The 22,586-nt window shown below is 41.4% G+C and overlaps 1 protein-coding gene across 3 annotated transcripts in view; it reads left to right on the top strand.

The window, feature by feature from the left end:
• Positions 1-9,928: 9,928 nt before the first annotated feature.
• Positions 9,929-22,586, top strand: part of ak2 (adenylate kinase 2) — a 35,492-nt gene continuing 22,834 nt past the window's right edge. For all 3 annotated transcript variants that reach the window (XR_004558061.1, XM_034160626.1, XM_034160625.1), the window contains exons 1-4: positions 9,929-10,145; positions 12,842-12,967; positions 17,147-17,257; positions 20,448-20,542. Coding sequence is in view for 2 of the 3 variants with exons in the window: in XM_034160626.1 (XP_034016517.1) it covers positions 10,047-10,145; positions 12,842-12,967; positions 17,147-17,257; positions 20,448-20,542 (431 nt within the window). In the remaining variant the exon portion in view is untranslated. The remainder of the gene's footprint in view (positions 10,146-12,841; positions 12,968-17,146; positions 17,258-20,447; positions 20,543-22,586) is intronic.

Raw genomic sequence — 22,586 nt, 5'->3', positions numbered from 1 at the left:
ACAGGAAGAAACCTCCAGCAGAACCAGGCTCAGGGAGGGGCAGTCTTCTGCTGGGACTGGTTGGGGCTGAGGGAGAGAACCAGGAAAAAGACATGTTGTGGAGGGGAGCAGAGATCGATCACTAATGATTAAATGCAGAGTGGTGCAAAAAGAGAAACTCTCAGTGCATCATGGGAACCCCCCAGCAGTCTAAGTCTATAGCAGCATAACTAAGGGATGGTTCAGGGTCACTTGATCCAGCCCTAACTATAAGCTTTAGCAAAAAGGAAAGTTTTAAGCCTAATCTTAAAAGTAGAGTGGATGTCTGTCTCCCTGATCCGAATTGGGAGCTGGTTCCACAGGAGAGGAGCCTGAAAGCTGAAGGCTCTGCCTCCCATTCTACTCTTACAAACCCTAGGAACTACAAGTAAGCCTGCAGTCTGAAAGCGAAGCGCTCTATTGGGGTGATATGGTACTATGAGGTCCCTAAGATAAGATGGGACCTGATTCTTCAAAACCTTATAAGTAAGAAGAAGAATTTTAAATTCTATTCTAGAATTAACAGGAAGCCAATGAAGAGAGGCCAATATGGGTGAGATATGCTCTCTCCTTCTAGTCCCTGTCAGTACTCTAGCTGCAGCATTTTGAATTAACTGAAGGCTTTTCAGGGAACTTTTAGGACAACCTGATAATAATGAATTACAATAGTCCAGCCTAGAGGAAATAAATGCATGAATTAGTTTTTCAGCATCACTCTGAGACAAGACCTTTCTAATTTTAGAGATATTGCGCAAATGTAAAAAAGCAGTCCTACATATTTGTTTAATATGCACATTGAATGACATATCCTGATCAAAAATGACTCCAAGATTTCTCACAGTATTACTAGAGGTCAGGGTAATGCCATCCAGAGTAAGGATCTGGATAGACACCATGTTTCTAAGATTTGTGGGGCCAAGTACAATAACTTCAGTTTTATCTGAGTTTAAAAGCAGGAAAGTAGAGGTCATCCATGTCTTTATGTCTGTAAGACAATCCTGCAGTTTAGCTAATTGGTGTGTGTCCTCTGGCTTCATGGATCGATAAAGCTGGGTATCATCTGCGTAACAATGAAAATTTAAGCAATGCTGTCTAATAATACTGCCTAAGGGAAGCATGTATAAAGTGAATAAAATTGGTCCTAGCACAGAACCTTGTGGAACTCCATAATTAACCTTAGTCTGTGAAGAAGATTCCCCATTTACATGAACAAATTGTAATCTATTAGATAAATATGATTCAAACCACCACAGCGCAGTGCCTTTAATACCTATGGCATGCTCTAATCTCTGTAATAAAATTTTATGGTCAACAGTATCAAAAGCAGCACTGAGGTCTAACAGAACAAGCACAGATATGAGTCCACTGTCTGAGGCCATAAGAAGATCATTTATAACCTTCACTAATGCTGTTTCTGTACTATGATGAATTCTAAACCCTGACTGAAACTCTTCAAATAGACCATTCCTCTGCAGATGATCAGTTAGCTGTTTTACAACTACCCTTTCAAGAATTTTTGAGAGAAAAGGAAGGTTGGAGATTGGCCTATAATTAGCTAAGATAGCTGGGTCAAGTGATGGCTTTTTAAGTAATGGTTTAATTACTGCCACCTTAAAAGCCTGTGGTACATAGCCAACTAATAAAGATAGATTGATCATATTTAAGATCGAAGCATTAATTAATGGTAGGGCTTCCTTGAGCAGCCTGGTAGGAATGGGGTCTAATAGACATGTTGATGGTTTGGAGGAAGTAACTAATGAAAATAACTCAGACAGAACAATTGGAGAGAAAGAGTCTAACCAAATACCGGCATCACTGAAAGCAGCCAAAGAGAACGATATGTCTTTGGGATAGTTATGAGTAATTTTTTCTCTAATAGTTAAAATTTTATTAGCAAAGAAAGTCATGAAGTCATTACTAGTTAAAGTTAAAGGAATACTCGGCTCAATAGAGCTCTGACTCTTTGTCAGCCTGGCTACAGTGCTGAAAAGAAACCTGGGGTTGTTCTTATTTTCTTCAATTAGTGATGAGTAGTAAGATGTCCTAGCTTTATGGAGGGCTTTTTTATAGAGCAACAGACTCTTTTTCCAGGCTAAGTGAAGATCTTCTAAATTAGTGAGACACCATTTCCTCTCCAACTTACGGGTTATCTGCTTTAAGCTGCGAGTTTGTGAGTTATACCACGGAGTCAGGCACTTCTGATTTAAGGCACTCTTTTTCAGAGGAGCTACAGCATCCAAAATTGTCCTCAATGAGGATATAAAACTATTGACGAGATAATCTATCTCACTCACAGAGTTTAGGTAGCTACTCTGCCCTGTGTTGGTATATGGCATTGGAGAACATAAAGAAGGAATCATATCCTTAAACCTAGTTACAGCGCTTTCTGAAAGACTTCTACTGTAATGAAACTTATTCCCCACTGCTGGGTAGTCCATCAGAGTAAATGTAAATGTTATTAAGAAAGGATCAGACAGAAGGGGGTTTTCAGGGAATACTGTTAAGTCTTTAATTTCCATACCATAAGTCAGAACAAGATCTAAGGTATGATTAAAGTGGTGGGTGGACTCATTTACATTTTGAGCAAAGCCAATCGAGTCTAACAATAGATTAAATGCAGTGTTGAGGCTGTCATTCTCAGCATCTGTGTGGATGTTAAAATCACCCACTATAATTATCTTATCTGAGCTAAGCACTAAGTCAGACAAAAGGTCCGAAAATTCACAGAGAAACTCACAGTAATGACCAGGTGGACGATAGATAACAACAAATAAAACTGGTTTTTGGGACTTCCAATTTGGATGGACAAGACTAAAAGTCAAGCTTTCAAATGAATTAAAGCTCTGTCTGGGTTTTTGATTAATTAATAAGCTAGAGTGGAAGATTGCTGCTAATCCTCTGCCTCAGCCCATGGTACGAGCGTTCTGGCAATTAGTGTGACTGGGGGGTGTTGACTCATTTAAACTAACAAATTCATCCTGCTGTAACCAGGTTTCTGTAAGGCAGAATAAATCAATATGTTGATCAATTATTATATAATTTACTAACAGGGACTTAGAAGAGAGAGAGCTAATGTTTAATAGACCACATTTAACTGTTTTAGTCTGTGGTGCAGTTGAAGGTGCTATATTATTTTTTTCTTTTTGAATTTTTATGCTTAAATAGATTTTTACTGGTTATTGGTGGTCTGGGAGCAGGCACCGTCTCTACGGGGATGGGGTAATGAGGGGATGGCAGGGGGAGAGAAGCTGCAGAGAGGTGTGTAAGACTACAACTCTGCTTCCTGGTCCCAACCCTGGATAGTCACGGTTTGGAGGATTTAAGAAAATTGGTCAGATTTCTAGAAATGAGAGCTGCTCCATCCAAAGTGGGATGGATGCCGTCTCTCCTAACAAGACCAGGTTTTCCCCAGAAGCTTTGCCAATTATCTATGAAGCCCACCTCATTTTTTGGACACTACTCAGACAGCCAGCAATTCAAGGAGAACATGCGGCTAAACATGTCACTCCCGGTCCGACTGGGGAGGGGCCCAGAGAAAACTACAGAGTCGGACATTGTTTTTGCAAAGTTACACACCGATTCAATGTTAATTTTAGTGACCTCCGATTGGCGTAACCGGGTGTCATTACTGCCGACTTGAATTACAATCTTACCAAATTTACGCTTAGCCTTAGCCAGCAGTTTCAAATTTCCTTCAATGTCGCCGGCTCTGGCCCCCCAAAGACAATTGACTATGGTTGCTGGTGTCGCTAACTTCACATTTCTCAAAACAGAGTCGCCAATAACCAGAGTTTGTTCCTCGGCAGGTGTGTCGCCGAGTGGGGAAAAACGGTTAGAGATGTGAACGGGTTGGCGGTGTACACGGGGCTTCTGTTTAGGACTACGCTTCCTCCTCACAGTCACCCAGTCGGCCTGCTTTCCCGGCTGCTCGGGATCTGCCGGAGGGGAACTAACGGCGGCTAAGCTACCTTGGTCTGCACCGACTACAGGGGCCTGGCTAGCTGTAGGATTTTCCAAGGTGCGGAGCCGAGTCTCCAATTCGCCCAGCCTGGCCTCCAAAGCTACGAATAAGCTACACTTATTACAAGTACCATTACTGCTAAAGGAGGCCGAGGAATAACTAAACATTTCACACCCAGAGCAGAAAAGTGCGGGAGAGACAGGAGAAGCCGCCATGCTAAACCGGCTAAGAGCTAGTAGCTGCGCTAAGCTAGCGGATTCCTAAAAACACACAAAGTGAATAATGTGTAAATAATTTAGAGGTGATTCAGCAGAGGGAGTGCTTTAGTTAAGGCACGTGAAGATTACACTGTGAAACAAATCGTTATCTAGTTAACTAGATCAATCTAACTGCACAGATTAAACAGCTAACAGATACAGCAAAACACCGCTGTGCTCCGGAACAGGAAGTGATACAATACCGCAGTGAGAGCCAACCACCAGTAGTGACACTGTGAAGCCACTTCTGCAGTTATTTATACCTGACTGGAAGTTTTGATGCACAGTTAATTATTACTTCCGCATTAGAAACCCGGAAACGTGAAAATCCCCTGAAGAGAGAGACATAAGATCATTTCATAATTTACATATCTACATGATTTACCTGCATTATTCCTTCTACATGATTCATGTGTGATTATTCTTTAACTATTTTGATGATTATATAGATCAGACCTACTGTATTATGCTATTTATTATTAGCAAAAGTAAATGAGTTGTTATTAAATGGAGTTGACGATAATTGCATGGTTCTTGTTTTTTATTTTTGTTGTAATATGATGTGATAAATATCTTATTACATGTCTGTTTTTGTATCATGCCCTATATCATGCCCCGATATATCTGGATCAGCCCGATTATGAAAGACGACATGTTTATCACATATTACAACAAAAAATAAAGAACAAGAACCATCAAATTATTGTCAACCCCATTTGTCAATTTCCACCAGAGAAAGAACAGGGAGCCCTCTCTTCTCTTTCTTGGTTCCACTCAGCCATTCAGTGAACAAGTTCACATCACTCTCCATTGTCCTGGTGGTGTCTTGTTCTTATGTCTCTCTATTAAGTCATCAGTGTCCTCTTCTTGGTGGCTCACAACTTCAATATGAGACTCAAGATGTAGAATTCTCCCTGCTGGGGAGGCTAAAACTCTCTCACCTTGATCAGACATCTTGGTTGAATGAAATGATCTGGATCCTGCACTTGTCACCAGGGTAACACAAAATGGGGGTGTGTCATTGGTGGGGCTGAGAAATGGGGGCTCCTGATTGGATGAAAAGTGGGCCGATACAAAGCCTGGTATTTTCAATGTATTTTTTTGTATCACCCTGTTTTCAGATTTGTATCTCCTTGATTGTACTGCCACAGTTTCCAGGGCAGTAAATTGATATGACAAGTGTATGATTTATCAGCTCTATTTTTTTTGTATCGCATGAGGGCTGGTTTATGAGTATAGGACAGATTTTTTGTTGTAATAAGAGTGAAGCACCGTGCAGCAGTCTAAAGCTTGCTCTTAAGACGAAGCTAGGTAGCTAGCTAGGTAGACGAAGGCACAAACCGGAAATGGCACAAAACAATCCGAAAATGGCACAAAAAAAAAATCACAATCCGAAAATGGCACAAAAAATCTGCCCATAGAGGAAACCCACAAACTAGACAACATTGTCATAAAAAGCAAATAACAGCTCAGCTTTGAAGCTTGAACCAGTGAAGCAGTGCTCTGACCTGCTGCTTTGTTGGTTCTCTTCTTCATTGATTTCTAGAAGTGGCAAGTCCACTTCTTAACCCCTCTCAAAGCCATTTAAAGATTTCAATCATGAGTCACTTTTGTGTGGATTAAAGTTACTAACTAGGACTCTTGTCTTATTGCACACAAGAAAGAGAATCATCCTCTGTTCCATTTGACCAGCTCCAAATGCTGTGCTGCTCTCTGCCGAGTTAAGACAGAGTCCGGTCTGAATTAATAACTTCCAAATGAATCGCTAGTGATGTTAAGCTCGAGTCAGTCTGCTCGACACAACATCGAGCTTTTTGAACCAGAAGTGTCAGTGAGCAGCGTTTCGAGCACGCCCCATGACCACTGCGAGTGAGGCCTCGTTACGTCACACCATGTGTCGAGCTTTGCGGAAAATTTGAATAATCTGGGTGTGTCAATACGACCCGCCAAGTATTTAAATGAGATCAATCAATCAATCAATCAATTTTTTTATATAGCGCCAAATCACAACAAACAGTTGCTCCAAGGCGCTTTATATTGTAAGGCAAGGCCATACAATAATTATGTAAAACCCCAACGGTCAAAACGACCCCCTGTGAGCAAGCACTTGGCTACAGTGGGAAGGAAAAACTCCCTTTTTGTTGTATGGCTGGGGGGCCTGGCTGCCTTTTTGTTTCTGTCTTTTGTTTTTCCTTCCAGGTGGCTTGCATTTGGGACTGAGTGGCTGTGTTGCTGAGGTTATCAGGACCTCACCCTGATCACCTGCTGCTCGTCAGGACTCACAGCTGAGGTGCATCTATATGGATTGGAACATGGTGGCATTTAAGACTGGAGTATACAGTGTGTATTTGCCAGAGACTCGACCTTGTGACCAGACGGGTGAGATCGTTGTCTCGGGAGCCATCTCATCATCAGTGGATGCAGAGAACGTCCAGGGTTTGATGTACGGTCTGTGAAAGAGGAGGGGGTGAGGTCTCACGCTCGTCAGCACACTTCCTGAGGTACGTTAGATTTTGTGACTAACATTTATACAGTCAGTAAATGTGGTGTCCCTCACACCTTTATTATATTGAGCTGTACGTTAGTCATGTATCGGCTTCCACTGCAGTGGAGTTTTGTGAACTGGATGTTCCATGCCTGCAGGTTGGGAAGCTGATTAGTAATCAAGCCAGGAAGTGTTTGCTGTTTGTACACCTTTAAGTGTTCTCTCTGTGTGTAGAGTGTGGACTCACATAATGGTTCCTTCTTTCACAGACTCGGTTTGTTGCGGCCACCTGGGGGGTGTCGGCGGGGTCCTTGGGTCCGAACAGCTTCTGGCTCCGGACCGTTAGCGCTGCTGGGAGCGCACCACGCCAGACCGCACTTTCTTTTGTTATTTTTTGTATCACTGTTATGTATTAAATTCAGTTAGCCTTTGTACCGTGCTCTGCTTATTTCATACTGGGTCCTTCAAACGCTGGTCGGTTCTCCGAGCTGCGTCCGACACATAACACTTTTAACAGGAAGAAACCTCCAGCAGAACCAGGCTCAGGGATATCTGAATCGCAGCTCAAACCGTGGGTTTTTGAGAGGAGGAAATTGCTAGCAACACTGTTATTGCCAATTACCACGTGAATCGGAGCCAAGGAAAGCATTAGTTTATATTTAGGTCTAATTTAGAGTTAATTTAGTATAGTTAGCTACATACACATAGGATCTAACATAGACACACACACACACCACACACAACAGGCATCCATTCATATACAACATTTATTCACACAGTACATCAACACAGGTTATAGGTTAGACTATATATTATAGGTAGATCAGAGACTGAGCTGAGTGACTGAAGAACTGTGATTTTGTTGAAGTGAAAGGTGTGAGAAAGGTGAGTGTGTGTGTGTGTTAGAGAGTGAGTAGTGGTGAGGAAGGGACATGGAGGAGCCAGTTCCAAAAAGAGCATGATCCATTGCTTGGGAGCACTTTGATCTAATAAGCCCCAAAAAGGTCAAGTGCTTCATTTGTGCTCAAGAGTTGAGGTACAGTAACATACGTCTTCAATGCTGCGACACCTGAGGTCCAAACATCCCGAGACATCAGTGGCTGCTGCTCCTGTTGCTCCTGGAGCAGGAATCAGGCCATGTAAGCTATATTTTATTCGTTATCTAAGATTAAAACATACTCATAAACAAAAATAGCTCAGCATGTCATACTGTATTTCCATTAAAGGCAGACAAGCTGATCTGGATGAGGCACTGGTGGACTATGTTGTGGAAGATGCACAACCGTTCAAAATAGTGGAGAGCAAAGCCGGCAGGGCTTTACTACAAAGGTTTGACCCAACATATGCCCACCTCCAGAGGAGAAGACCGGCTCAAATACTGGGCGACACGAGTCGCAGTCTATCCCAATTTACAGAGAATGGCAAAGAAATATTTGTCGATGCCAGCAACATCAGTGCCTTGTGAGCGGGTTTTCTCCAAAGCTGGAGAGATAGTGAGGCAGAAGAGGAGCCGATTAAAGTCCAGCACCGTTGAAATTATTCTTTTTTTGAATAAAAATTGTTGAAAGTTGCACAATCACCGTCTCATATCCCCTCTATTCTAATTTACAAATTACAGCAACATAAGCACCAGTTGCAGAAGCACATGCCTTTTTCACTTTTCCCGTCACATTTTATCCAAATATAGTTTGAGGAATGATAACACAAATCTACATATAGTCTAAAGGCTTTCATAACCATTTTGTGTGCATCTAAGACACAATAATACATATGACATTTTTTATTATTATTATTTTTCAAGAACAAACCACATCAGTCATGAATTAATGCAAACATTTGTCAGGACACTCGCTCAAGGTAATTCTCAAAGCAATCCAGCAGATGTCACCCAGATGTCAAACTGTATCAAACGCGTCGAAGCAGTGTGTCGATTTTCAGCCAGTTGTGTTGCAGCGGCTCATTGGTTCATGAGGCTTCGAAATTGCCATCACTATGAATCGCTGTTTGAAATCAAATGACACCTCTTTCCAAACCTAATACAAACAATAAACTGCAATCGATCAAAACGTTTTTTTCCTCCCAAAATGAGAAGTTCCATTCTTTATGAATGACACTGACGCTGACGTGCAGCACAGCCGGCAGCTCAGAGGTATGGAGTGACATTTATGCCATTAATGTCTGAAAGGAAATGCTTTTGACAAAAACTACAGATTTTATTTGTATTTATGTCCAGAGATCAAGGATCCAATGACCAATTTCATATTTATTTAAGCCTACTTTTAGTACACAGAACATTCACAAGAGGTATTGATAAAGGAATCCATAAGGAATCGGATCAATAAGCGGAATCGATTGATAAAATTTTTATCAATACCCATCCCTATTTGTGAGTATTCCTCACGTTGTGATTAGTTTATTAGTATTTTAAAGCAGAAAATATTTGAAAAACATAAATTTCACAGTACTAAAATCCTAAATTGGTATTTTTTTTTCACAAAGAAAGGCCAGAAAAGCTGTGTGACACTCGCAGCTGTGATTCTCAATTATTTCCAATTATGCCAAAAAATGTATGTGGGACTGATCTCTAATTCAAAAGACAAATATGCCTGCTACAATTTAAGTTTTTTAATTTACATTTCATCGCTACGATAAAAAGAAAAATAAAAAAAAATCCTAAGCACTGTGATAAACTATTGAATTTCTTCAATAATTTGTCTTTTATTTCGAAGTTTCAACTATAATTTAAATCTCAGGAACGTGGAGAGTATAGCATAGAGCGTGAAAGGCTAAAACGTCTTTCTTTGCATTATTGCAATATCGTCGTAAAAAATAGAATCGTAACAGTTGTGAAGTAGCCTATCATTACTTTGAGGTTGTGTATTATTCAATTTTAAATTATTGTTTGATGATATATACAGATAGTGAAGAGCTTCGCTCATTAATGTCAGCGACATCGAACATGTTAATTATATAACTACATGAGACTGTATATAGTTTGAACACAGACTGTATATAGTGAGTGTAAATTAAACTGTACACAAACTGTATATCAGACTGACTGTATGTTTGAAGTGTGTTTCGAAATTCACGGTTCCGGCGAATTTCAGGAACGGACGCATAATGAGTTGCACAGGTTTTATCCAATAAACGCAGAGAAAAGTTGAGTGACCTGTCTTTTGGCCAATCGAATGAGAGCATTTCTTGGCTGGGGAGAAACGTTGTCAAAAAGGAGGCGATGGCGCTTCCTTTCCGTTTGACTGCCTCCCTACAGGACGACGCGTAGAAACTTTCTCAAAGTTTTCCTTCTGCAGTTTCCTTCTTCAACATGGCTCCGAGTGTTCAGCTGAAGGAGACGCTGAAAGACGTCCAGGAGGGAGTCCGAGCCGTTCTGCTTGGACCCCCCGGGGCCGGAAAGGGGACTCAGGTACGAGCTAATGTGGCTAGCTGCTGTCACGTACTGAGGTTACCCTCGTACCAGATTTGTATATTCGATTTCTGCGCGTGCGCGAAAAACGAGGATTTTTTTTTTTTCTGTACCGAGTTTACGCTGTCTGTGTGACGACCTAAATAGGGTTTAATGTGACTAAATTCTGATCTTATCTCCGCGAAAAACGCGGAGTTTGTTCTGTATTGAGTTTACCCTTTCTGTTAGAGGTGGGCGGATCGATCCTGATATCGATAATATCGATACCAACGCTGGTATTGATATTGAATGATCCTCGTGTAAAAAGATCGACACTCGAGCTTTTTTCTCTCCCGCATGCACTGACTGCTGCACATGCAGAATCATCAAAGTCTACTCTGTAAGAGCCGCGCACCTTTGTATTGTGGTTTGTCAGCCCTCTAGCTCAGGAGGTCTTGTTTTAAGTTGTGTTGAATGGTATTTTTTTAAACAAAAATGTTGATTGTAATAAAGTATTTTGTTGTCACGTACAATGTTTGGTGAAATTCTATTCTAGGTCTTTTTGATCCTTTGGATCTATGAAGCTTAAATATGAAAACGTATCGGTATCAGTATTGATATCGGCGAAACTGGGCCTGTATTTACTTGGTATCGGATCAATACCAAAATTACCGATATCGCCCACCTCTACTTTCTGTGTTTTCTGTGTTATTTCTCTAAATTAAAAACAAAGTTGCCATTTTTGCGCATGCACAGTTAGCATATGCAAATCGTGGCTAATAGATGGAATCGTGCTGCGGGGCCCACATGGTAGGCAAAAAACGCTTCTGCAGCCACTGACTGTGCATTCGGTGATCCATCACACAGTGACAGATTAGTGCTGTCCATAAAAATCCCATCACATCCAGATGGATGACAATCTGTTTGAAGGATTTTCACTTATCAACCATTTAGTCTCAAAGATCGGATGTTGTTTAGCTCAGAATTGTTACCAGTACAGATGGGAGAGATGGGATCATATGAGTTCACCCTGTGTTTGAACTCATCACATTAAATTCACTCTCCCTCTGTATTTTTTTTCTTTTGGTTTCCTCTGTGTAGCCCCACATTTAGGTGATAAGCTGTGACTGAAGTTATTATGAGGGCTGCAAACTAACAATGATCTGATTTTCTGTTCATTCTTTTGAAATCAAACACAGTTCAACATGCGCAAAGGAGCGATTTTGTAGACAAATGGACAAACACAAAGTGTAAAGTTGGGCTCACTGGTGTCAAAATGACTGTAAGCCATGGAAGAAATAAAAACAGCGAGAAGAAATGCAGAGGCGACTGCCCAGGAACCCGTGGTTGGGTTCAAGCTGGTCTGGTGGCTTTCAAGTTGTTAAAATGTATGAATACACACACACACACACACATATCGGTATTTACTCTCAGATTTTTATGGATGGGCTGATTTTGTGTTTGTGGATCTTGTGGTTTTTATTTTATTTTTGGGAAGTTATGTGATCCACACAGGTGTATGTAATCTCCGTGTGGATGTATATAATTAAAGCAGCCACCTCCTTGTGGCTTTTTTTTTTTTTTTGTCACAGAGAAACCTTTGGCTCATTGTTTTTCCTCCCATCATTTTTTTCAGCCATGGACGCACACACAGAACTGCTGCATTTAATGACTCTGTAACACAGGTGAACTGCAGCCTGACGCACGATGCGCAAACAGCTGGACTGTGCAAGAGTGTCTTTTTTGGACCATGTTTAAAAAGTTCCTCAACTTGAGAGCATGTCCTCCTGCTGCACTCAGCCCACAGAGACAAGACCAGACAGCAGAAAGAACACAAACAAACAGCAACGTCTGCAGCAACAGGCTGATAACAGCATTCCCTTCACGTGACCACTGATAAAATAATTGTACGCCTCCAAAAACTTGAAATCCTTCAGTATTTTCCTATGCACATGTGACGCTGTGCATATGGTAGTCAATAGGCCTCACTCCGACAGTCAAAGGAATCAGGATTCTCTGGCCACTCAGGCCAGTGCTCGGGTCATTGCTGACTGGTCAGAGTGTCTGCCTCCCATCCTGGAGATCGTGAGTTCACGTCCTGAGGGGAGGGAGTGGGAGAAGTCAAGCACAATGCAGAGCAAGTCACTACATTGATGCTGTGACCCAGTTGGGAGTGAGGTTCAGAGGGGTGGATGTGACAGGCCAGCAGGAGTCACTCTGTATATGGTAGTCAATAGGCCTCACTCCTCCAACAATCAAGGGAGTATCTGGCCACTCAGGCCCTAGCCTAGGTTTTAGCCAACTGGTCAGAGCATCCTCCTCCCATACCAGAGATCGCGAGTTTGTGTTCCAAGGGGAGCGAGTGGGAGTACTCAAACACAACACATGCTTATTTACGGTCTGCTCCTTTCTCTGCAAGGCAGTGTCTCTACATCTGGAGTTGGTCCCTGGGCGCTGGACTGTGGCTGCCCACTGCTCCTAGTGGTTGGATTGTGTCTGACTGTAATTAGGATGGGTTAAATGCAGAGGACAAATTTTGTTGTATGTATATATGTACAATGACAATAAAGGCTCTGTTCTATTCTCTTCTATTCACAAGCTGCTAAACACACTTAAAACAGTTTTTTGTTTTTTTTGCTAAGTGCAAGCTCACAGCAGTTTGTAACATTGACAATAGATAGTAATCAGTGATGTATGTTGTTTCGGCTCCCCTGCAGGCTCCTCGGTTGGCAGAGAAGTACTGCGTTTGCCACCTAGCAACTGGAGACATGCTGAGGGCTATGGTGGCTTCAGGCTCTGATCTCGGCAAGAGGCTTAAGAAGACCATGGATGCTGGAAAGCTGGTGAGATTTACAGCAGTGGTGTCCAAAGTATTCCAGAAAGGTCTGTGGAGACAAAAAAGACTTTTGACTGTCTCAAGCTGTTTGGGGAAATATAGTTAAGAAATTGACAGGTTGTCAAAATTACAGGCTTTTAATTTGAGGCCTCGAAGACAGACGCAAAGTTAAAGTCAATACAGCAGGATTTTGAATAAGTATGTGCCCAGAGCAGTTCTGAAGGTGCTCTTTTGTACACCGGGTGGGGCGGGGGCACAGCAAGCAGACATGGGAAGGTAATGGTCTAGTGGTTAAAGCATTAGGCTTGAAACCAGGGGATCCTCGGTTCAAATCCCAGCCTGAACGGAAAATCACTAAGGCCCCTTGGGCAAGGTCCTTAATCTCCGAGTTTCTCCCGTTGCGTAGTGAGGATCTTGTATGGCAGCACCCTCACGATGTGAGGGTGAGCTTTACAACTAATGTGAGGTATTATTTGTAAAGCACTTTGAGCTTCTGATGCAGATGGAAAAACCCTATATAAATGCAGTACATTTACCATTAATATATCAGAATAGCCTTTATTTGCCAAGTATCAACAAGAACACAAGGAATTTGACAGTGGTTTGAGCTGCACTCTCTCTTTATGGCATGGATTTACATGAATAGATTTCAGCTTTTCTCATGAAAACTCTCGCTGAACAATGAATGTTATCACAGTTTCTGCTAGGGAGGAAAAATGGAAGACACCAGGCAGAGATGGTGTGTTTTCCCAGCTGCAAGGTTACATGGAGGCATTTTTAATAGTTAGTTTAGATTTAGGCAGTCTATCCGTAAGGCAAAAATGAATAATTTTACATGACAGGGCGAAGAGGGTGCAGGTTTTCTTTGCAGCCACTGACTCCAGCAGGTGATTTCACTGAACTCATCCCATCTGCTCAAAGTGATGTTAATCAGTGAAATCACCTGCTGGAGTTAGTGGCTGCAAAGAAAACCTGCGCTTTCTTAGCCCTTTCTAGAATACTTTGGACAACACTGATTTACAGTGATGCGAGTGTTCTTGGAATTCCTGGAAGTGCTTTTCTGTTTATGGCAAAAAATTTTCCCTTTTTGTTTTCCGGAGGGGTCAGTGTCAGATTTCAGGAATGTATTTGCCAGAACAATGTATTGTTTGCAAAATCGATTGGAAACCTCTCTGAGGAGACACTAGATTGGATATCAAGATTTGCATTTTCACATCTTCATCCCAAACATCTGAGACTGAAAAATAAATGTCATGCACAATTCCATTTATCTAGTCCCGAAGTTCACAACATTCTAAAACATATGTGTTGTATTAAAACTGGACTTGAGTCCAATCTGACCTGTTATTGGCGTCTTTTTCCGATACCAATGTAATTGACGGATCAGAATTTTTCGATACAACTTGGGGGTTTTCCGATATAGGAAAACTGTTAAATGTCTGTGAACCATAAGTGCTGCCTTTGCTGCTCTGTTTGCTGCGGGGGGGGGGGGGTGTTTCTGAATGGAGGCGTGTCTCTCACTGAGATGAGTGAGTGCTGTATGTGAGATGCTTCCGTTTGGGGGGGTCCTTTCTTAGCAGCTGACTAACAGGCGCAAGCACTGAGAAGTTATGTTGCTGACATGTCCCCTGAGCACCGCAAACCCAAGACGGCAACGTTAAATATTTGCAAAGCCGTTGAAATGAGAGGCAGACGGTCTGTCGTGACCCGAATCAAACATTTGGGAAAGCGCCACATTAAATAACGCAAGGATTTTTTTAACCAGAGCAGAATGACAAAATCAACCAGGATGAGACTATTTACCCAGACTAACTTGAAATATGAGTAAATTAAGTATGTTTATTTATTTATTTGTTTTTGTTTTCGAGTTTTGTAAATGAGGAAATGCTCTCTCTGACTGTCCCGAAAACACTTCATGTTTTCACAGTGGGTGTCCCATCTAGTGTTCAAGAGATGAAACTTCAGCCACTGACCCAACAATAAATAGGCCTAAATTTATTTAATTCTTTCTCCAAAACATCAAATTTAGGTTTGCATCTTAGATGTCCCTTCTGGCAAATCGTAGCTGAACTTTCAGGTCTTCTTTTTAAGAAAATCCTTCTCTGTATCACTTCATCATGAAGCTGTTTAACTGGTGATAAAAAATATCCTCATATCAAGTCAACAGTAATGAGAATAATAATATTAAAGCAGAGCTCTGGTATTGGAATAATATCGTATTGGCAGATATCCAAAATCATATATCAGGATCGAATTGGAAGTGCAAAAATGAGGATCAGAAGTGCAAAAAAGAATGTATTGTAATATTGCACGTGTGTTCGTGTTGTTGTACATGAATGTACAAGTTATTATTGGACAAGAATATCTAGTGCTATTACACATGGGCGAAAGAAATATTGTTACTATAAGTGATTTGAGTGATCGGACTGGTCGACTGGGAACGTTACTGGTTGTATGTGAGGTTTTAACAACATGCTGAGCAACGGCAGTGAATCAATTATTCCCAAACGCTATTTTAGATCACATCATGTGACCCTCAGTTCTAGGGGTCCTTAAGGTGGATGAGGCAGGCACTGGTCCATGGGTGCAAGTGCAAGCAACTGAAAATTTTTTGACTGAACATTTTCTGTGAGTGGATGGCTGAGTGCCAAGGGCGTGAGGTTGCCTAGGGGGGTCTGGAGACATGCTCCCCAGGAAATTTTAAATAAATGGTGCAATTTGGTGCATTCTGAGAGCACTTTGCTCAGTTTTTCTTGGTTTAAATCACACTGGTGTTTGACTAGAACAAAATATGGTTCAAGTCTTGATTTCATTAAAATGTATTTACTATCTTGTATATATTGTCTGTATTAAGTTTCCACAAATGGACTGTCTGTATTAACTGACTTTAATTCTGATTTTGTTGTTTGCATTCTAAATTTATCAAATTCTAATTGCGTCTTATAAAATCAATAATTACACCCTTTCTGCTTTTAGTAAAGAATACACTTAAAGACATGAACTACTGCCAATGAAAAGTCTTCTAAGTAATTTAAAACTGATGCAATAGTTAAAAATTACATTAAAACAAGATCCCCCAATCTGGATTCGGCTCACCTCCAAAATTTAATGGAGTCTTCGATGCGTGGTGAAAATTTTGTCAAGTTCCCTGCAGTAGTTTTGAAATCACACATACAGAAGTATTCACACCCTTTGCTCAATGCTTTCTTGATGCACCTTTGGCAGCAATTACAGCCTCAAGGCTTCTTGAATATGATGCCACAAGCTTGGTGCACCTATCATTGTGCAGTTTTGTCCATTCCCGTTTGCAGCACCTCTCAAGCTCCATCAGGTTGGATGAGGAGCGTCGGTGCACAACCATTTTCAAATCTCTCCAGAGATGTTCAGTCGTATTCAGGTCTGGGCTCTGGCTGGGCCACTCAAGGACATTCACAGACTTGTCCTGAAGCCACTCCTTTGATATCTTGGCTGTGTGTTTAAGCCCCGGTGTCGCTGACCGAATGGTCCCCCATAAAAATCAGTCCTTCCTACCTTTACTGCACTGCGCATGCGTCATTTCGGAGTGTCAGCGTCGTCGTTTCTAAGCGTCAGCTGCAATCCGCCGATTACCACCTTGTTTCTGCTTAAAACTGCGCTCCAGTCATCATCTATCTCGCGACAGATATTTGAAGCTTTTGTACAACAATTATTTCCACATAAATTCAGCATTATTTCCATAATAAAAGATGGTGGACAAAATCTGAGTGCAGCAGCAGCACGGCTGCGCTGTTGCGCGGTATTGCGCATAACATCGCGGAACATTGTTCTTGACTGTGCGTAATGGTTCCTGATAATTCGCCACGAACACGTGCCATTAATCGTAACACGTGGTAACAGGTTGCAGCAGTTTCTGAGGAGACCTGACACCTCTGCCTCGAATCATCACATTCGTGATCAGTGGCCAAGAATGTATACTTCACGGCATTCATGGCTTGTTGTCATTCATGGCTTGTTGTCGTTATGTGTAAATGCAGCATAAAGCTTTATTGATGTTTAGAAATTGAGTGTGTAAGGACCAAGCTACAGCCTGGAAATATGTAACCTCTAGTTATGGTTGCATGATTAACTGGGACTGTTATCATGTCGGAAATAGCATAGGGCAGTGTGACTGCATACATGAGATAATTTTGTGTTCTTTTGCTTTCAGGTTAGTGATGAGATGGTCGTAGAACTAATAGAAAAAAACTTGGACACACCCTCCTGCAAGAACGGCTTCCTGTTGGATGGATTTCCCCGCACTGTGAAACAGGCAGAGATGGTTTGTTTAAATCATTTGCTTCCTGCTGCTTATGTGAAACATAACTAGTGTGAGGATGCAAAGAGTGCAGTAATGACTTGAATGCACATTGTTATACAACCCCTGGCAAAAATTATGGGATCACCGGCCGCGGAGGATGTTCACTCAGTTGTTTAATTTTGTAGAGAAAAAGCAGCTCACAGACATGACACAAAACTAAAGTCGTTTCAAATGGCAACTTTCTGGCTTTAAGAAACACTATAGGAAATCAGGAAAAAAAATTGTGGCAGTCATTAACGGTTACTTTTTTAGACCAAGCGGAGGGAAAAAATATGGAATCATGCAATTCTGAGGAAAAAATTATAGAATCATGAAAAACAAAACAACGCTCCAACACATCACTAGTATTTTGTTGCACCACCTCTGGCTTTTATAACAGCTTGCAGTTTCTGAGGCATGGACTTAATGAGTGACAAACAGTACTCTTCATCAATCTGGCTCAAACTTTCTCTGATTGCTGTTGCCAGATCAGCTTTGCAGGTTGGAGCCTTGTCATGGACCATTTTCTTCAACTTCCACCAAAGATTTTCAATTGGATTAAGATCCGGACTGTTTGCAGGCCATGACATTTGACCCTATGTGTCTTTTTGCAAGGAATGTTTTCACAGTTTTCGCTCTATGGCAAGATGCATTATCATCTTGAGAAATTATTTCATCATCCCCAAACACCCTTTCAATTGATGGGATAAGAAAAGTGTCCAAAATATCAACGTAAACTTGTGCAGTTATTGATGTATTGACAGCCATCTCACCAGTGCCTTTACCTGACATGCAGCCCCATATCATCAATGACTGTGGAAATTTACATGTTCTCTTCAGGCAGTCATCTTTATAAATCTCATTGGAACGGCACCAAACAAACATTCCAGCATCATCACCTTGCCCAATACCGATTCGAGATTCATCACTGAATATGACTTTCATCCAGTCATCCACAGTCCACGATTGCTTTTCCTTAGCCCATTGTAACCTTGTTTTTCTGTTTAGGTGTTAATGAAGGCTTTTGTTTAGCTTTTCTGTATGTAAATCCCATTTCCTTTAGGCGGTTTCTTACAGTTTGGTCACAGACATTGACTCCAGTTTGCTCCCATTCGTTCCTCATTTGTTTTGTTGTGCATTTTCGATTTTTGAGACATATTGCTTTAAGTTTTCTGTCTTGACGCTTTGATGCCTTCCTTGGTCTATCATTATGTTTGCCTTTAACAACCTTCCCATGTTGTTTGTATTTGGTTGAGAGTTTAGACACAGCTGACTGTGAACAACCAACATCTTTTACAACATTGCGTGATGATTTACCCTCTTTTAAGAGTTTGATCATCCTCTCCTTTGTTTCAATTGACATCTCTCGTGTTGGAGCCATGATTCATGTCAGTCCACTTGGTGCAACAGTTCTCCAAGGTGTGATCACTCCTTTTTAGATGCAGACTAACGAGCAGATCTGATTTGATGCAGGTGTTAGTTTTGGGGATGAAAATTTACAGGGTGATTCTATAATTTCTTTTCCTCAGAATTGAGTGAGTCCATATTTTTTTCCCTCTGCTTGGTCTAAAAAAGTAACCATTACTGACTGCCACAATTTTTTTTCTTGATTTCTTATAGTGTTTCTTAAAGCCAGAAAGTTGCCATTTGAAATGACTTTAGTTTTGTGTCATGTCTGTGATCTGCTTTTTTTCTACAAAATTAAACAACTGAATGAACATCCTCTGAGGCCGGTGATTCCATAATTATTGCTAGGGGTTGTAGCTGAAGTTGAGCATCAATGTAAGTTAAATTTCTAAGTGCAGTATTGCCCCTTTCACACATGGAGGTGGGTACAGAAGTCATCCAGGTTGCCATCTGAACACATCTGACATTCAGACTTGAGTTTTTGTTATGCCGAGTTTCTGTATCTGTTCACACACATTAAGTCTGTGAAATCCCGTCAGTGTTTCTCTACACTATGCATCTTCTGTAGCGTGATGCTGATTAACAAATAGAGGTACAAGAAGGAATTCCTCCACAGGCCCCGAGGACCATTGGGTCTCTGATTTGATGGCAGTATGTCAGCGGGTCTGCATACTGTGTTGTCATGCAACAAGAAGAAAAACTGTATAAATGGCATTACTTTCTGTGATGTTGCTCAGTGTCAAATGCGACAGGAATACATCTTTTTCTCACTTAGTCCATATTATTAAGAAGCAACATATGTGCTTGTGCACGTACAGACCATTCTCTGACTATAGCCTTGAGATATTAAATGCATTATTAGATCTGGAAGCATTTTTCCTGTTGAGGTTTGTAACTTGATGATTGTTTCATATAATGTGGGGTGAAAAAAACACTCAAATTTGATTTGAACCGTAATTTCTGGACTATAGAGTGCAACTGAATATCAGCCGCAGCCACCAATTTTAAAAAGAAAAAAGAAATTGTACATAAATAGGCTGTACTTGTCCAGTTTGTGAGTCTCCACATTATAACACGAGATATTTACACAGAAAGATTTTTTTTTTTTACTTTTAATTAAATATGTACCGTAAATGCTTTGTTTCCCTGAAGTGTTATACATAAATATTGACTCTGCTCCAGATGGAGAACTGAGTAATTTTAACTTTTTCTTGAGATTTCATTGCATGCAGCCAGGATCGGATAGAGTGTGTGGTAAATGAGACGTTAATGAGGCCCTGTGACTTTTTTTGACTTGCGCCAAGACAGAGAACCGTTGGGGAAGGGTGGGGGGGGGAAGGCGCCGCTCCGCTAACTGATCTGACTGTGCAGCTCTGGCGCAAAGTGCTGGAGAGAGACCCTTCTTCACTAAAACGAACGGGTAAGACCTTATATTTACACTGTGTGAGAATTTTTACCACATGAGGAGCGCAGCTTTCAGGAAATCAATTGACAGCATCATTTGACATATTTTGACTTATGGAAAAAGCCTGTAAAAATCCATAAATTAGCTGCTTCATTGTAAAAGCCACAGTGTTCAAAGCATGTGGGGGGAAAAGTAGTGGCTTATAGTCTGGAAATTACAGTAATGAAACAGGAGTGTTTTTTTTATGTTTTCATGATGTTCTGTTGCCCACTGAGAGAGAGAGCAAAAACTAAACAGATATAGTTTTATTCTGGAATGCATAAAATATCTGTTTGAGACGTCTGTGAACTTCTCTTGCAGCTGGACAGCTTGTTGGATAAGAGGCACGAGAAGCTCGACTCTGTAATCGAGTTTGATGTTGACAACTCCCTGTTGGTTCGCAGGATCTGTGGCAGGTACGAGGTGCAGCTGCAGCTTTGGTTACAGAAAATAATTCTTTAGCATGTGAGAAAAGGTTGTCTCTGCTCATAAATGGTGGACAACAGTAGCTTTATGATTTTTCAGGTTTCTTTTCTTGAGAAGCTTCTCATTTGGTCTCTGTTAAATCCTTCTTTTTAAAATAAGAGTCTGGTATTATGCGATTCGTCCATTTGCTTTCTATACCCGCTTACTCCAGTTAAAGGTCACGGGGGGATGGAGCCTATCCCAGCAGTCAGGGCATGAGGCAGGGTACACTCTTGACAGGATGGCAGTCTGTCACAGGCCCACATGTAGACAAACACATTCATACCCGCATGCACGCTATCAGTCAATTTAAAGTTTCTATTTCACCAAACCTGCATGTCTGTTGATGTGGGAGAAAGCTGGAAGGAACTCACATGAACACAGGGAGAACATGCAGTCTCCACGGTTTGGGAATTTTTATTGTGTCTGGAAGGGTAGTTAATCCCTCAGGATGGTTTTATGGTTATTCAAGTTTTCAGATAGAATATCTTTGATCTGAACACTATGGTAAATGGACTGCAATTATATAGTGCTTTTCAGTCTATATCAGAAGCTCAAACCACTTTACAGTAATGCCTCACATTCACACTCACACACTGATGTCAGGATGCTGCCATGTAAGATGCTCACTACACACCGGGAATAACATGGAGATTAAGGGCCCTTAGTGATGTTTCAGCCAGACGGGTTTGAACCAAGGATTCTCTGGTCTTGAGCCCACTGCTTGAGTCTCGTGATCTCAGACTGATTCCAGAAAGGGCTCAGAGGGTGCAAGTTTTGTTTGCATTCACCCACTCCACCAAGTGATTTCACTGAGTAACATCACTTTGAGCAGATGTTTATAGGGGGGGGATTTTGGGAGGAATTTACTAAGTTATGGCGGCCGTGATTTTGCCGCAAGTTGTGGACAAAACTACTATATTGGTGGTTTTGATGGAAGTGGTTTGAGTGGAAAAACTGTTGGTGTGTCTACCATGTACATTTTCTGGCTGCTGTAGACTTGGTGCGTTGATGTTGGTTTGAACTTACTAAAATTTCATTTCCAGTCCTTCCAATATTGTGAATCCACGTATTTCTGAGCGTTGCATTCTTAGGAAAAACATAGTTCACATGTTTATACCTGAGATTGTAGAGAAGCTTGAATCTTCGATTGGACTGGGTTGCTTGATGTGAGGACATTTCGCTTCTAATCGCAGAAGCTTCCTTGGCTAAAATTCTTGCTCTGGTAGTCTGACTTCTGTCTCGACTCTTGACCCCGCAAAAGTCTTTATTAATACCCTAAATGAGATGTTCTGCGGGAGGGGAAAAGACACAAAATCAGTGCATCTCTACAAGAGTCAAGACAGACGTCAGACTACCAGAGCAAGAAATTTAGCTGAGGAAGCTTCTGCGATTAGAACGTCCTCCCGTCAAGCAACCCAGTCCAGTCGAAGATTCAAGCTTCTCTACTATGGAAACCACCTGGACAACTGAGAGCCTTCACAGAAATACCTGAGATTGTTATTGAAGCATCTAAGGACACAACATGTAATCCCTGGCATTCTGAGCCCTTTGTTCAGTTTCTGACCGTGTCTGTGTGTCTGCAGCAGGCATACATTTCCCACAATTCTCTGCGTGACCAATATCCAATATGGCAGGTAATGGTACACATGTCGATAGACACAGCCACAGCGACAGTTACCATAGCAACAGTGCATGTCCATATATGGCAAACATATGAAACCATCTTTAAACTAAATGAAAACAACGAAATAGGAGCCCTTTTCCTGATCAGCGAGTCAAAAGACATACAGGCCAGAGAAACGAAGCAAACGACCCTGCAAAAGTCTTTAATACTCTAAATGACATGTTCTGCAGGAGGGAAGAAGACACAAAATCAGTGCATCTCTATTATTGTGCAGGCATAAATTTGCAGAATTTTGCGGGTGCAGACGGGACTGGACAGACATATCAAGGGAATGGGCGGAGTCTAACACACACATTGCGGTTGCGACC

Source organism: Thalassophryne amazonica, chromosome 20 (genome assembly GCF_902500255.1).
Source record: "Thalassophryne amazonica chromosome 20, fThaAma1.1, whole genome shotgun sequence".
In the NCBI taxonomy this organism is placed as follows: Eukaryota; Metazoa; Chordata; class Actinopteri; order Batrachoidiformes; family Batrachoididae; genus Thalassophryne; species Thalassophryne amazonica.
Note: the sequence above shows the minus strand (reverse complement) of the source record. Positions and strands in the feature narration are given on the sequence as shown.